At 40.6% G+C, this 15,086-nt stretch overlaps 2 protein-coding genes across 3 annotated transcripts; both read right to left on the bottom strand.

Moving 5' to 3' along the window:
- Window positions 1-416: 416 nt before the first annotated feature.
- On the bottom strand, window positions 417-1,493 carry LOC139663400 (snRNA-activating protein complex subunit 1-like). Its single transcript, XM_071542052.1, has one exon. It carries the CDS (start codon window positions 1,491-1,493, stop codon window positions 417-419), a length of 1,077 nt encoding a protein of 358 aa, XP_071398153.1.
- Window positions 1,494-2,586: 1,093 nt separating this feature from the next.
- srp72 (signal recognition particle 72) lies at window positions 2,587-14,905 on the bottom strand. 2 transcript variants are annotated; one of them, XM_071542043.1, is made up of 19 exons: window positions 14,788-14,905; window positions 14,068-14,188; window positions 13,686-13,809; window positions 12,975-13,118; window positions 12,165-12,276; window positions 12,044-12,075; window positions 11,108-11,232; window positions 10,372-10,429; window positions 9,954-10,085; window positions 9,260-9,388; window positions 8,769-8,841; window positions 8,127-8,191; window positions 7,673-7,768; window positions 6,949-7,052; window positions 6,327-6,404; window positions 5,674-5,811; window positions 5,459-5,496; window positions 4,894-5,053; window positions 2,587-3,812 (listed from the first exon to the last, which is right to left on the bottom strand). In XM_071542043.1, the coding sequence occupies exons 1-19, from the start codon at window positions 14,885-14,887 to the stop codon at window positions 3,632-3,634; spliced, it is 2,010 nt and encodes a 669-aa protein (XP_071398144.1). In that variant the 5' UTR covers window positions 14,888-14,905; the 3' UTR covers window positions 2,587-3,631. The 2 variants fall into 2 exon arrangements, with proteins under 2 accessions (XP_071398144.1, XP_071398145.1); XM_071542044.1 differs by lacking the exons at window positions 10,372-10,429; window positions 11,108-11,232.
- Between the last annotated feature and the right edge of the window lie 181 nt (window positions 14,906-15,086).

Below are 15,086 nucleotides of genomic sequence, written 5' to 3' on the forward strand. Positions count from 1 at the left end.
CACTTTAAAAGTTGATAACCAATTTTCTAGAGGTCAGTAGTGGAAAAAGAAGCGAGACAGAATTATTATTTAATACATTTTGTTTATTAGCAAAATAAAAGTGTAACATTTTAGTGCTTATTAATACTGGAAGTGAACAGACACTTGTTATGAAGGAAAATCAACTCATCTCAATCAAGTGTTTATCAAATTAAAAGGTCAGTTTCCAATCAGGTGAAATTGGTTTAACGTGGTAAAACAAAAACAATCTGGATATAACTCTTCTCTGCAGTCAGCTCAGGTTGGACCATCCTCAATGAAGCCCAACATCTCTTCAAAATAAGACAAATTATCCTAGGGGAGTCATGGTGCTCCTTTCAAAGAGCACTGCTAAACCATTTTACAATTCACAATTCCCCACTGACAATCCCCCACAATCACCACCTGAAGGGAGCCGCCTGGTTGGTCCTCTTCAGCGGCACCGTGTCCTGGTCCGGGGCGCTCAGCAGCCAAGACTGGAGGTTGCTCGTCTCCTGCTGCACCCCGAGGCTCTTCCAGGTCCGGGCCCGCAGCGAGGGAGGCCTCTTGCGCTGCAGAGTCGCGGCCGCCGCCTCCTGGCCGTGCTCCGCCCCCGAGCCGGACGAGTCCACCGTCTCGGCCTGCCGGTGCCTCCGTGACTTGGACGCCTCCTGGTAGCTGCTGTAGCTCTTGTTCTTGATGGAGGACAGGAGCCTGGCCCTGCTGCTGGACTCCGCCTCCATCGGGGTTTCCTTGTCACCGGAGCGCTCATCTTGGTTCTCCTCTGGGAAAGTCTTCTCCTGCCAAGAGCTGAACTCCACCGCGCAGTCGTACAGGCGGGTGGTGAAGTCTCGATGGGCCATGGCGATGTGGCGGTTCTCCTCCGCGATGGCCTCCTTCATCTTCTCGTAGTGGCTCTGGATGTTGCCCAACTCCTCGAGCCTTTCCGTGGAGATGAGTTCTTGAACCCTTGTGATCCTTCCAAGAAACGCCGCGCACAGGGGCTCCGTCCTGGGTTTTCTCTGCTTGCGGAAGGTGAGAAGATGTGGCATGGCGGTGTAGTGTATGGCTTTGGTAGCGATGAGCTTCTGTAGTATGTAAACCACATCGTAGTGCCGAGAGCTCACAGAGTCTTTGAGGAAATTCTGGACGTGGACCCAGTCCTTCAGGGCCAGTCTGATCTTCACTGGCGGCAGGGCGAGTTGGGTGTGGTAGAAACCGTACATCAAATACAAGCCTCCTACTTGAATCTGGTAGCTGTAAGGCGGGAGGAAGTACTTGACGGCTGTAGCCAAGGAAATTCTGCAGAATCTCTTGAGTTCACTCATCTGGACGATCCCTCTGAACACACCCGAGAAGCCCATTTCCCTCCAAATGGCTGAAAACTCCTCATACCTCACGGAGTCCTTCTGCTGGAAACGACCCAGCAGTTCCTCCACATCTTCTGTCAGAGCCTTCCAAAAGAAATCGCAGTAAATAATCGGCAACCGGGGCATCCTGTCCTGCAAAACAAACCTCAGATGCCAAAACTGAAACTCACACAGGGGGCAGAGGTCTGATTGAGCTCTTAACCAAATCAGAGCAGGTGAATCTCGTTGCAAAATTGCCAAGGGAGAACCTGTTTCTCATCACAGCGTCCCATCCCAAACCCTAATTGAGACGCTGCAGATGCAGGGAAAAGCAACCATCTGCCATGGAGGGCCACGAGTGTGCAGGTTGTCATTCAAACCAAAGACTACAGTAGGATTGATTGGTTGATTGACTTCAGATCTGATTAACACACTGAACCACAGACGAGGAACTCATCAGCTGCTGTAGTCTTTGGTTGGAATGAAAACCTGCAGACTCTCGGCCCTCCATGGCACATGGTTGCCTTTCTCTGCTGTAGATTCATTTGTATTTGCTGAAATGAAATCCTGATGTTGGGTATGGTCATTGAGAAGAAATTTTTCTTTACACAACTTCATCTGAAACAGCAGTGAGCGTGCAGAGAAAACTGGAGTCACCGATGGTTAAACCTGCTGACAAAACACATTTTCATCTCTCCTCCCCTACCAGCTGCTAAGGACAGATTTAGGTCAGAGGAGTGATCAGTTTACTGACATCAAGTTACATGATTTCTGGGTAATGAAGTCCTTCAAAACTTCAGTTACAAATCCTATAATATTCTTATGTCTGTGGTACTATATTATAGTATGTTTGTGATACTGTATATATATATATATATATATATACATATATATATATATATATATACACACCGGTGTATATATATATATATATATATATATATGGTACTTTAGAAGTTCTTTCATGTTCTACAGATTCGCTGTAAAATTCCTACAATATTCTTCTTTTGCTGTGATATTTGTGTAGCATCCTTCGAAAATGTACAATTGGATTACTATAGATCTCTTTTGTAATGAGAATCAGTAGCCTAATAGTTGTGATAGTCTAATAAAAAGGTGATTATAAGAAACATAAAAAAACATTCTAATCATTCTCCCAGAAAAACCTTTGACCCAAATAAGTGGATGAAAAATTGAGATCCACTCCAGACTCAAATAACACAAGGGACGTGTTGCTGTTGTCAAGGAACACCATTTATTAAGACATAACAAAATGGGACACGTGTTCGGCCAAAATAGTCGCTTTCTTCATGATAAATTGTTCCTAAAACAACATGCAACTGACATACTTCAATTCAAGAATTAAAATTATTTTGCTTAAATTGAGACCAACGCAGGGATTCAAAAATAAATATTCTTTAACTTTGCATCCACCACCTGTCTGTTTTTGGTTGATAAGGTCAGCTGATTTAAAGGAAAGGAGTATATCAAGGAAATTGATGCTCACAGCCAGAGTATGGCATTCTAATACTCATGGCATTCTAAAAATTAATGGGAATTCCCCCGAAAATGAAAACCTTTAAGTTATCTTGCAAAGGCAGTCGTTTTCTTTAAATGTCCTAAATATCCTCTGATTCTTCTGTTTTAAGAGTTTTGACTTATCAGGATCAAGGGAAATGCAATAGGATGCCACCAAATTCAATTTCTCAATGATTAAAAGAAAATTTCATGAGTAAGTTTTCTTTGTCCCATCTCAGGCACTGAAATTTGCTGATATCACTATGATCTCAAACACGTAACAAAACTCAAAACACACAGTAAAAGTAAAAGAACAAAACATTTTAGGGAACCGTCTGCTTTTGCAGAACCTAAACGTTCATTTCAGTGGAATTCCCCTTTAAAAAAAAAAAGAATTTGATCTGTATGTGAAGTATGCATCTCAACAAAAGAGCGGGCCCCTCCTGCCGGAAACACAAACACAAATGAGGTCTTGGGCCATTTCTAGAGAAGCTCCAACAATTTCTCTTCTGTACCTTTAAAAAAAAACAAAAAAACACCTCAAATCAAGGAGGTAGCAGGGCAAAGGGGGGCCTTTTCTCAGCTCCTTTAAACGTATACAATAACCAAGACATTATTTGTACACATTTGAATAGATGGTCTTAAAAAAAGAGAAAATCTAAAACTTGGAACTTGAAACATAAAAAAATGCCAAAGCTTATGATTTTTCGGTGACAGTCGACAGTGTATCCCATGGCCCCTCTGCCTCAGGTGTTGCGTCCCTCTGACTACCAGCCTCCCTTGCCTCCCTTCTTCTTCTTCTGTGGTGCCTTCTTGCGGGTGGCGCCCGGCGCTGCGGGTTTCTGCTGCCGCGGGGGAACCACGTTGCCGGCGGCGGTCGGGGCCGAGCCGGACGCTGAGCCCGGTCTGGGGGAGGTGGGCGGGCTGCTGGCCGTCTTACTGGCATCGCTGGAAGAGATTAAGAACCATTTTATAGTTGTTACACAGCTCATGGACATATGAAGAGCTTGTTCTCGAGGCGATACACATTCATTTTGGAAAAATCATCACGTGAAGTTCATCATACAAATCTAATATGAGAGATAATAACTCTAAAATGAGATAAAGAATGATAAAATGCACTGTATGGGAGGTTGTGCAGTCCTTGTGCCTACTTTATTTTACCTTATTTGTATAGCACCTTTAAAAACCAAGGTTACAAAGTGCTTCACAATAAAAACTAAAATTAAGACAAAAACAGAATACCAGACAGAAATTTAAGACAACAAAACAAAAATAGCAGCTTCAAGAGGCATTGAAAGCACTGTAGATTGATAGTACTTGATAATTAACACTAGAAAGGCCGATTGATTTTGAAGGTCTAACAGAAAGCCAAAAAGCCATGACTTCTAGTGAGGAAATACACTCAATGCACAAAATATTAGGAACATCTTCCTGATAATGAGTTGCAGCTGCTTTTGCACAATCCACATCATCTCAGAGTTTAAAAATCCTTCTCCAACTCGTCTGCTTCTCCTCATCTACATCTCCTCCTGTGTGATTGCTATAGATTTAATAGGGTAAATCAATGAAGGATGTTTTTTTTACCTGGATTCACCTCATCAGTGTACTTCATGAAAAGAGTAACTGTCCCTAATATCTTGTATGATGACTATAGCTATGATTTCCTTGTGTGTTATTGCAAATCTAAGAACACTGACAGAGCAGAAAGTCACGCAGGGACATTTTGAAATCTGATTATTAAAAACAGCAGTCAGTTGATGTGCTTGGCTGTGTAGGAAATTCTCAATAGGGTAAGATAACACATTAGTTATTTCCTCTGCACAGCAGCTCGGGATTTCCAGTGAGGATTCATTGGCGGGGCAACAGAAACACTTTCTCAGGTGCTTCTCCTCTGTTAGTGGTGCTGATTACTAGTTTTCAGTGACAGACAATTACAGGAAAACACGCCCAAATAGCTGTACTCACACATGATGTGCATGTGCAAGTGACTGTGACTGACAGCATCAATGTGCAGGAGTTTACTTACAGCTCTGCAGCAGCTCCTGCCGTTGCTCCCTGTGTGCCTTTGCCTATCTGCTCCTTCTTCTTTCCTTTCTTCTTGCCTCTGTAATAGGTACGCTCCCTCATGGGCAGCCATCTCTCGGGGTCAGGGGTCGCTTTGGGGTCAAAGTTCTTGGGCAATTTGCCTGAAAAGAAGAGCGGGAGGAATTACTGAAGAGTCAAGCTGTCACGTTATGTGTTTAGGTACATCAATGGGACAGATCTGTGGTCAGTGACTACTTATAGCATCTCATTAATATCTCATACCTCAATCAATATTCCAAATGCACAGCTGATTCCATCTTAAAGGGGCAATAAAGAACATTTTTACTACCCCGTAGCACAAAATGACTATAATATATCTGCAGGGGGTTGATAGGGTTGTTGATCAATACCAATAACTCAATGATTACTTGGCCAGCGGCTGAGACTTCTGGCTTTCAAAACCCACTTTCTGGCCCCTACTCTTGTTTTGGAACAAAAACTCCCCACTCATTGGAAGTTCAAGATATTTGGTGGCATGTTGATTTGTTGGTCAAGCAATAGCATACCTTTCTTTTTCTTCCTCTTCTTTTTGATCTCGCCTTGGCTGTGAAGAGAACGCAGACCGATTAGGATAAAGGCGGTGAATGTGTAGCTGCCTAGCTTGTCTATAGTATATCTTTAGCAAGAAAACACTGGAAACGTTTTCTAATGTTCTGCATATCATAAAGCCAAGCATGCAGCTGACGGTAATATGCCATAAACCAATAATAGGGGGATTTACCCTTGCTCTTTGGGAAGGTTTTCTCCTGTGACCTTAGCGGCCTTCTTCCTGACGTAGTTGGCTCCATGGGAGTTCTCCAGCTCGTCCACGTCCACGTTGAAAGACATGGTGTCCGGGGAGGGGAGGTGCTTGCTGAGGCTGGAGAAAACCGCTAAGGATATATTTTGCATTGGCAAATCAAATTAAAAAACTAAATTCAGCTCGGTCTGGGACACAGTTTGTGACATACACCAAATGCGTTTAGTGTCTCGTTTTGCCCATTTGGAACTTGTATGTATGTGGTTATAACGGAAACAACTACTTCTTAATTCTATCTATCTATCTCTCTATCTATCTATATCTATCCATCTATAATAGGCAGAACCAGTGCAAATTGTCTTTCACTTTGGAGACCTACACCTTTGGTTAAGTCAACCTGTCATTGACCTGCTGTTCGTCTCGCTGCCTCATCAGTCTGCTGTTCCTGGTCGTTGGTTAACTGCTACCTGCCTGAGGTCTTCAGGGTCTGATGGAGCTTCACACCTAACAGCCTTTTCTCTTCCTCTACCCCACGTGTGTAATATACAGCATACAGCTCAACAGCAGTTCAATCGTAGACTGATATAAAAATCCGGTACGTTCCATTTCAAACATTTCATTAGGTGAAAGGATACGATTTTGCTTTATCTGTGTCGACCAGGGAATAGGCTGAGATGAGCTGTGCCAGTGTGTGGATGTCGTTGGTGTTTTGCCTGTATTAGGGGGAAAAAACAATTTTACATTTCATCCCTGTGAAAGAGGAAATTCCAGCAAGACTTGCAGTCCTGAGAACAAGGATTTTATTAGTAAAACCGAATATCCTAACTATCACCTGACAAAGAATATGGAACAAAACAAAAAAAATTGAAAGGTATACAATATACAAACATGTAAATGCACACACCCATACACACACAAATATACTGTTTAGATATATGTATGAATAAATGCTTTGCCTTCATAATTCAATGCGTTTATTTTCTCATTTTGTAATATAATTTGTGTGTTTGTTGTTGCTGCTCCGTAAAGCACTTGGTAATGAACCAGTTTTGTTCAAATGCTTTATAAATCAATTTGACTTTTCCATTTGAAAGCAGTCCCAAACATTTGAACTACTTCATGTGCGCTGGCAAGACACTTCCAACAAAAAAGCAAAACGCCAGCTGTGAGATAACCTCTATGAAGCATGCTATGTTTTTTTTCAAACACTCCACACATGTTGAAGCACAGTACTGTTTTCTATGCGGCTGTACTCACTTCCACAGCTGCTCCAGATCACTGATGGCTTCTTTTTTCCGTCCGTACTTCAGTTTGAAATTGGCAGCTTCTCGTACAAGAGCCAAGTGTGAAGAGGATCCAGGCTAGTGAGGAGGGAGGAACGGGACAATTACACAATGGAAACATGTATTCAGATATCGTAACTTGGTTTGCATGTTGGCTTGTCCTTTTTCAGAAGACATATCATCCACACATGCAAGCCTTGACTTAAAGCAATAATTCACAATCTACGTTTTTTTATTTGGTGACATCTTTGGTGCTATTTTCTATTGATACAGTTTGAGTTTCTCTTTTCTTTGTCTGTTCAGCCATGGTGGCTATCGCTGCTCATGCTAACTACCGACTTCTTCTGTTTATTCCAAATAAACCTCTGTTGCTGCAGCTAGTAATGTAAAACGCAAGACCTACCAGACACCACATGTTTAGAAACAGCAAATGGAAAAGCTTTCATGAACTGGATATAGGTTGAATCACTATTTGAATTTGAATCACTATGTGTTATATTTATCAGAGATGGTGACAAGCAAGTAGCAAAACAGAGATTCATTTATGTGAAAATATTGCAGATTATTTCTTTGACTATATCATTTCAAATTGTTCTGGGTGAACAGATACGCCATTTAAAAAAATATTACTGTCCCACAATGTCCAGTTGTTCATGTTAATTGAGCTGTGAGGTCAATAGAAAATATCTGACACAAACCTGTTGGGACTGGTAGTGTTGAATAGCTTGGCTGAAAATGTCGATGGCGCTGTCGATGTCTTCTTCGTGGGTGTACATTGTCACTAGAGCCGATACCTGAGGAATCATTGACACAGGTTAGCTGGACGCCATGGGGAGACAACAAGGCAAATGAATGGTTGATACACCACTACCAGGGTGGTGAATTAGGCTGCACTACCAGCCACTTTAGCAGGCAACAAACCAGCCATCACTGAAAGATCAAAATGTTCTATTATCTATATATATATATAAACACAACTGGCTAGAAAAATGGTAAAAAATGTAAAATAGAAGGCTGGTTCTGCCAAAAAATAAAAACAATACCTTTACCTGGATGACTGAAATGAACCTACACAGACATAGTATAACACTTTTCCTCATATCAGGTACTTTTTCAACACAGGGACTCAGTGCAACACTACATCAGACTTACTATGCCTTGTTTGTGCTTGAAATCTTCAACCGACCTCAGGATGTCACAGGCTTTTGTAACATGACCTGTGGACCAAAAACAAGCTCTTATGACACAAGTCCCCTAATAACTGAGAATATGATAAGACGAATATAGCCTTTATGTCCATGCATAAGCCCATAAATTAACATTGTTAAGATGAAATCTCTAGAAACTAGGGCTAGGTATTGAAAAAACAGTATCGGTACAGTAACAATTTTGCTACAAATATTGATTCTGAAGTATCAAAAGGTATCAAAAAAAGTTTCAAAATGTCAGATCCTTCCATGGCAACTCATATTTCCTTCTTGTCTATGGATATTTTTACTCAGGTTATCAGCTGAATGTGTGAACAAGGGCGTGCACAAATGTTATAAAGGATAGATTCTGCTCTGTCCCGCAATGAAATGTGCTTTCATTTGACAAAAAGGTACTGAAAAGTATCGTTATGGAATCAGAAAGAAATTTTAAGGACTGGGACCAGGCATTGGAGAATTAGAAACGCTACCCAGTACTAGTAGAAAGTATCAGTAACAAAATTAGCAGTTTTCAGTTTGTTTTCAAAGGTTCTAACTGCGTGCTTTATAAATGACAGCATAAAACAGTATAAAAACACGTCGATACCTTGAGTCAAATAGAGTTGTGCCATTGTCAATTTGATACCAGACGCACTCTCTGGATGTTGATCTGAGAATTGCTGAAAAAGAAAAAGCACAAGCAATTAGCATGGTTTGGTAAAATACATGGCAATGTACAAAATCATCGTCACTATCATTTCTCACCAATCGAATACGAAATCATTCTTTTAAAATAAGATTGAACAAACTAAATAATCTTGACTGCTCATGAAACAAAGTGGTTATGGAGTCCTAAAGGGAGGAACAGTAACATCTAAGATCACACTGACACATATTGATTATGCCGATTACATGCAACTAAGGGATGAGGAGTTGACAATGAAATCTTACATTTTAAATTTTAGCCATTTTGCTGACACTGTTATGCAGAGCAGCAGACAACGAGCACAACAGTAGAATAAGCTTCAATTCCCAGATCACCAACAGTAAATATGTGTCATATAGTAAATATTTCTCTGTGGTGATTGCTGTAGCTACCTGCAGCAACTCTATGCCCTTAAGGTGCTGCTTCTCCCTGCACAGCTGGGCAACCTGGATCAGGACCGGCCGAGGGTGACCCGGGTTCTGAGACTGGAGACTGGATGACAGTTTTCTGCACTGGTCCGCCTGTTGGGAGAAGACGGCAACGAACAATTGTGATTAGTGATGGAATTTACTCTATTCTGGGCAACGGAAGAATTGCTTTAATCACTAAGGGTGATAAATGTACTAGAATTTGTCTTGGTCACATTGGTGCAGAGACATATCGAAAACGCTTCTGCTTTTTTCAAACTGCCACCCCATTGTTTTTATTTATTTTTTTGTTAAACAGCTGAATGTCAACAGGAAGCAACTGCAAGGTGGATGGAAAGTGTCTGCTTTGGAAACGTGGCATCTTTTTAGGCAGAGCAAAGTAAAGAGAATGTCATATTAAAATTATTGTTTCAGTTCAATACTGTATAGTACTTACAATTACCATACAGGTCAACATGATGAACATCAACTGGATTATTTAGCATGTGATTTCTCCATACATGAGCAAGCAGATATCATTATTTAATCGATTGGAAACATTTCAACTGATTATTGTGTTATTTAAGGTTAAAAACAAGTTTACAAGCTTCACTTTAACCTATGAAACCGACTCCTCTAGCTGTGATTGCCATGACAGCTATTCCAACCACAACCATACCTGGTTAGTGTACATGGCCAAGAGGGCTTTGTTGAAGTCTATCGCCTGCAGCTGCTTCTTGGCCAGCTTGTATTCCACACCTTCAGCGTTCGTCAATTTCACCTTCTTCTTCGAGTCAAACACGTTTTGGTCCTGGAAGAACAGACAGGGTGTTAATCTCCAAAACAGAAGAATGAAAACATCTTTCGTTCCGATTGGATTTTGACTCTTTATTGACAAATTTATAGGATACTAGCAGTGAAGTCTACCTAGGACTTTGGACAAGGTGGTGTTTGGCCAGGAGAGAAGTAGTCAGAGGTTTAAGAACAGGATTGGAACTGATTTACAAGGCAACGAGATTGAGACTTTCAGTGTTTTCCCATAATTGTCAGTGTAAAATATGTTTAAATGTTTATGTTGTGAAGTTTTGTCTACTCACCTTGTTTATTGTAATGATGTTGTTGGCAGTCACAGCAAGCAGCCCCACATCTGATGGCCTGCAATTAAACCAGAACATTTAGAGCATATCAAGGAATTTCTATTTAATACCTGCACTGTTAACAAAGACTACTAAAAAATATAACTTTTTAATTATAGCTTTTAGAGCAGCTGTTCCACTGTATCTAGAGCTGCAACGATTAATCAATTAGTTGTCAACTATTAAATTAATCGCCAACTATTTTGATAATCGATTAATCGGTTTGAGTAATTTTTTAAGAAAAATAAGTCAAAATTCTCTGATTCCAGCTTCTTAAATGTGAATATTTTCTGGGTTCTTTACTCCTCTATGACAGTAAACTGAATATCTTTGGGTTGTGGACAAAACAAGACATTTGAGGACGTCATCTTGGGCTTTGGGAAACACTGATCCACATTTTTCACCATTTTCTGACATTTTATAGACCAAACAACTAATCGAGAAAATAATCGATGGATTAATCGACAATGAAAATAATCGTTAGTTGCAGTCCTAACTGTATCACTTGTTTCTGTGACAACTGAATGAAAGGACTCTCGGTATTTTGTGGTCTACTTTGGGTTTATATTAGATAAGAAACAAAACAGACTTTAGATGTAGCAATGAAAGCACAGACTTATGACACCAGTAAGCCACACACACAAATAATTCAACAGGCTAATAAACCACACAGCAAGCACAACTACCATGAACTCACTTGAGCTTGATGACCTGGTTGTAGAGCTGCAGCGCCTCCTCTGTCCGGCCTTGTAACTGCATGATATAGGCCATCTGAGAATGGATGACGGCCAGCTCCGACTCGATGTCTTCCTCCGTCACATCCTGCAAGGGACAAACCAGTAACATCAGACGTCAGTGAGGAAGAGTCATTAACGTCGTAGGAACCAGACACAGGGGAAAGATGACGATGCATCTGCATGGTTTATATATCTATTAAGTACAAAACACAACCTTAAGAGAACATTTGATGTATGAGCGCTGTGTACACCATACTACATTTTCTGATTCTTACAATGTGAACATTTCTTTGTTGTCCACACCAAAATATCAATCATGTCAAAATCTATCTTCGGGGTTCCCACACAGTTTACATTTTACAGGCTTTAATTTATGAAGATGATTTGAAGATTTTGGTTGGTGTTCAGTATGATTTTCACCATTAGTTATCTTGTCCCTTCTAACTATGCTATATCACTCTATAGATGAAGATTATTCTTTACAGCAACAAATATCAGAATGTGTGAGATGACAGCATAGTCATATGAATATCAGGACAGTACAATAATATTCTTCCATACATTTACAAACTTCTTTGTGCCATTTCTAAACTTCTGGAAATTTGAAAATGACCAATTTTTCCATACATTTCCAGACTTTAAAAACCTGTGTAGGAACCCTGTATCTTATAACTACTTCATTATTCTCCACTTCATGGCTATTGATTCTGCAAGATCTGTGCATGAAAACATATAGGCCTACAAAATGCACATCATCATCAATCTCTGAAGTATCTTCCAGAGTCATACGGATGAAAAACACTACAAGAGAAATCCTGACTTCCTTGGAAATAGATGAGTCTTGACTGGTTTACACTTAAACGTTTAACATTTCAGAAAATCAATGCAACACTTACAGAATCGTCCGCCAAGGAAACTCGGCAAAGCTCTGAAAAAGGAAACAATCAAGTTAGTGAAAATGTTAGATCTGGACGAAACAGAGACTTGACAAGAAAGGCAGAATGAAATGAGACTGACCTTCTGCTTGCCGTAGTTTATTGAGGGCCTCTGTGAGCTGTCCTTGGCCAATCAGAGTGCAGGCAGCATTGTAGCAGAGCTCATATGTTGTCTCAGGTAAGCCTAGATCGTCCTGCAGTAAAAAAAATAAAAAATACACATCAGTATCACTTCAATCACTAAGTACAATAAATGTACAGAAAACTATCTTGGTCACATTGGAGACAAATTGACAACTCAGAGTTTCAGAGAACTACGGTAATTCAAAAGAAATTCAATTCCAGTCTCTGTAACTTTAGCTCAGCATGACGGACTTGTCTGTCTCTTCTTCTCTGGTGTTCATACCAGTTAAGAACACATGAAGAAATAGCTGAATATGAGCATCTGTCCAGACTTCATTTTGTTCTGCTAGGCTTTCCAAGCATGAGGAGCAGCTGGCTATCAGATGTCAACATCCGTCTCCTTATATCCATAAACCCTTGTGTTTTGGGGTCGTTCCCTATAGCTGGTTGGATTTCATTCTAACTCCGGAAGAGGATTGAGACCCACATTTTCACGTTTGAACGGCATTGTTCTCACCTGGCCAAACGAATCAAACTAAAGCAGTAAATGCTCCAGATTCTAATAAACTGCTCCAAACCTGCTTGGTGTGAACGCACACTTGTTTTACTGCATTCATTTTAAGTCGTTCTGGAAAAGAGTGTCAGCTGACTGACTAAAATGTAATTGTAGATGTGATCAGGAACATGTTAGAAATGAAAAGGAATTGTGTGTCTTTAGTGTAAGCCAGTTAAGTGATGTAACCGTAAAGTGTTGCAGAGGCGCGCTCACCGGACAGGCCTTCTCCCACTGGCTCATGGCGGCCACCACAGCAGACAGGTTGGTCTTCCTCTCCTCCTCGTACTCATCCTGGGAGTTCCTGATCAGGTCTGTGTAGACGGCCTTGCACTCATCGTAGCGCTCCAGTCTGTACAGCTGGCCAATGAAAACAGAGGCAGTTCCAGTCAGCAGATTATACTATTTATACTCTGCCAAATGAATGGAAGTGAAACTCCATGGGTTTCATTTATAAAAGGGATCTTGTTTGGGTTAGACTGATGAACAATATATTGAGCCAATCAAGTCAGTGTTGTTATTGAATAATTTATCAATATTATTATATATATTTCATTATTATAATCATTATTATTAGTAGTATCATTCAGAGTTTTAGTTTCCAATGATGATCTAAATTCTGTTTCAGAGGCTTTCCCACCCTGACAAGAATAACATTCTTGGAGAAACACATTTTTTTGTCGTGAACATGAACAACAGATTTAAAGATTTGAATATCATCACAAATACTGGCTATCAGCAGTTTTGAGCCAAAATATTGGTATTGGCCTTCAAAAACCCATATTGGTCAAACCAAATTTTGTGCCTTTTTGGTTCACATTAACAAGAAGGGTGGTGGGCAGGAAAACTGTCCCTTACAGTCACATTGTCTCAAATGTCTATAATCTACAAAAATGCATTCAACAATATTATCATTTGGTTACTTACCACTTGACCATAGAGCTCCTTGAGCTTGTCTGTCTGCTCTGACGCACTTTCAATGGTCTTCAGGGCACTTTCCACTCTGTTCAGCCGGTACTCACAGTACGCCTTCTCGAAAACAACAAGGTCACTGAAGGAGGAGAGAAATGAAAAATAGGTTTTTAAAAGGAGAAACATGGCCAAAAACAAGATAAGTAGAGAGTCAGTAGTTGGTTCTATGGCACTAGAACTGCAAAAACTGAATACATTTATGACATTGATTGACTATTTGGGTGTCAGTCCACCAAATGGAATCTGCTTTTATATTAAGATTGCATAGTTACTATTCAGCAAGTTAAGAGTTTACAACAATAAGAACCACAGGTGACACAGACAGTTCATAACATACCTGCCAAGCACTTTTGAACTGGTGTTCATGACATTCAGCGCCTCTTTGAAGCTGCCATTTTGAACAAGGCATACGATTTTACAGTGAAGGGCTGTCACATCATCCCTGACTTCGTGCAAAACTGCAACAGAAAATGAACACAAACACATAGCAAAACCCATTATAGCTAGAAGTTAACATCAACAGCAGATGTCAACCAGATACTGAGATTTTATGGACTGGAAAATAGTGTAAAGGGAGATAAACTAACAGAATCATTACACAATCTACGTGGTTCTCAACACTTCTACAATGTTTACATATGTGTTTACACACACAGATCAACTGCAGTGATTGGGGCTTGACTGACTCGAGCAGCTAAACCTTCCACCCATGCTAGCTAACTAGGGACACGTCACTAGTCAGCAAAGACGGCACATTTCTGGGGCAAAATATTCTTAATTTGTTTTAAATAAAACACAATGAAAATAGCTCGTTTGGTAGCTATACTCCCAAAGTACGTGGCGGCGACCGCTACTTTGGGATACGAAGTCACGATTCCGCAAATAACTGACTAACATTAACTGACGTTAGCCTAGCGAAATGCTAACAGCTGGTCCTAGCTTAGCCAATCAACCCCCCTGCTGTAGCGAGATGACCACAGCTGCAGGCATCTGATCACTGATCTGCAGATCAACAGCAGCTTCGGTTCGGTGTGGAAGTAACGGCATGAAATCCTACTTTTGTTCAGAGCTTTCAGGGCTCTTGTGAAGTCTCCATTCTGTCCACAGCGGTTCACTTCGGTCCACAGCGAAGCGACGGAGCCCCCTCCACTCGCCATTTTCGCTGCATGAGTTCTCGGACTGGCGGAAGCAGAAGGCATACACTTCCGGGTTGATTATAACATTGAGAAATAATAAATCATCAGAAATAATTTGCTGATTTGTTTATCAATTTAGTAACGACATAAATAGAGGAGATCAAGACTGACGATGAATAGAAATGAAAGTTTGTTGAGTTGTATCGTTTAATTAAATTCA

This window comes from Centroberyx affinis, unplaced genomic scaffold (genome assembly GCF_046629955.1).
Source record: "Centroberyx affinis isolate AG114_WGS23_722 - 3 ecotype Tasmania unplaced genomic scaffold, CSIRO-AGI_Caff_v1 ptg004001l_1, whole genome shotgun sequence".
In the NCBI taxonomy this organism is placed as follows: domain Eukaryota; kingdom Metazoa; phylum Chordata; class Actinopteri; order Beryciformes; family Berycidae; genus Centroberyx; species Centroberyx affinis.

What these genes read in the sequence shown, in the direction of transcription:
- LOC139663400 (XM_071542052.1), bottom strand. Translation starts at nt 1,493, where the DNA reads ATGCCCCGGTTGCCGATTATTTACTGCGATTTCTTTTGGAAGGCTCTG.
- srp72 (XM_071542043.1), bottom strand. Translation starts at nt 14,887, where the DNA reads ATGGCGAGTGGAGGGGGCTCCGTCGCTTCGCTGTGGACCGAAGTGAAC. An exon ending in AGTTCAAAAGTGCTTGGCAG is followed by an intron (nt 13,810 to 14,067) that starts GTATGTTATGAA and finishes CTCCTCCTTCAG; the next exon opens with TGACCTTGTTGTTTTCGAGA. An exon ending in ACATCATTACAATAAACAAG is followed by an intron (nt 10,086 to 10,371) that starts GTGAGTAGACAA and finishes CTGTTCTTCCAG; the next exon opens with GACCAAAACGTGTTTGACTC.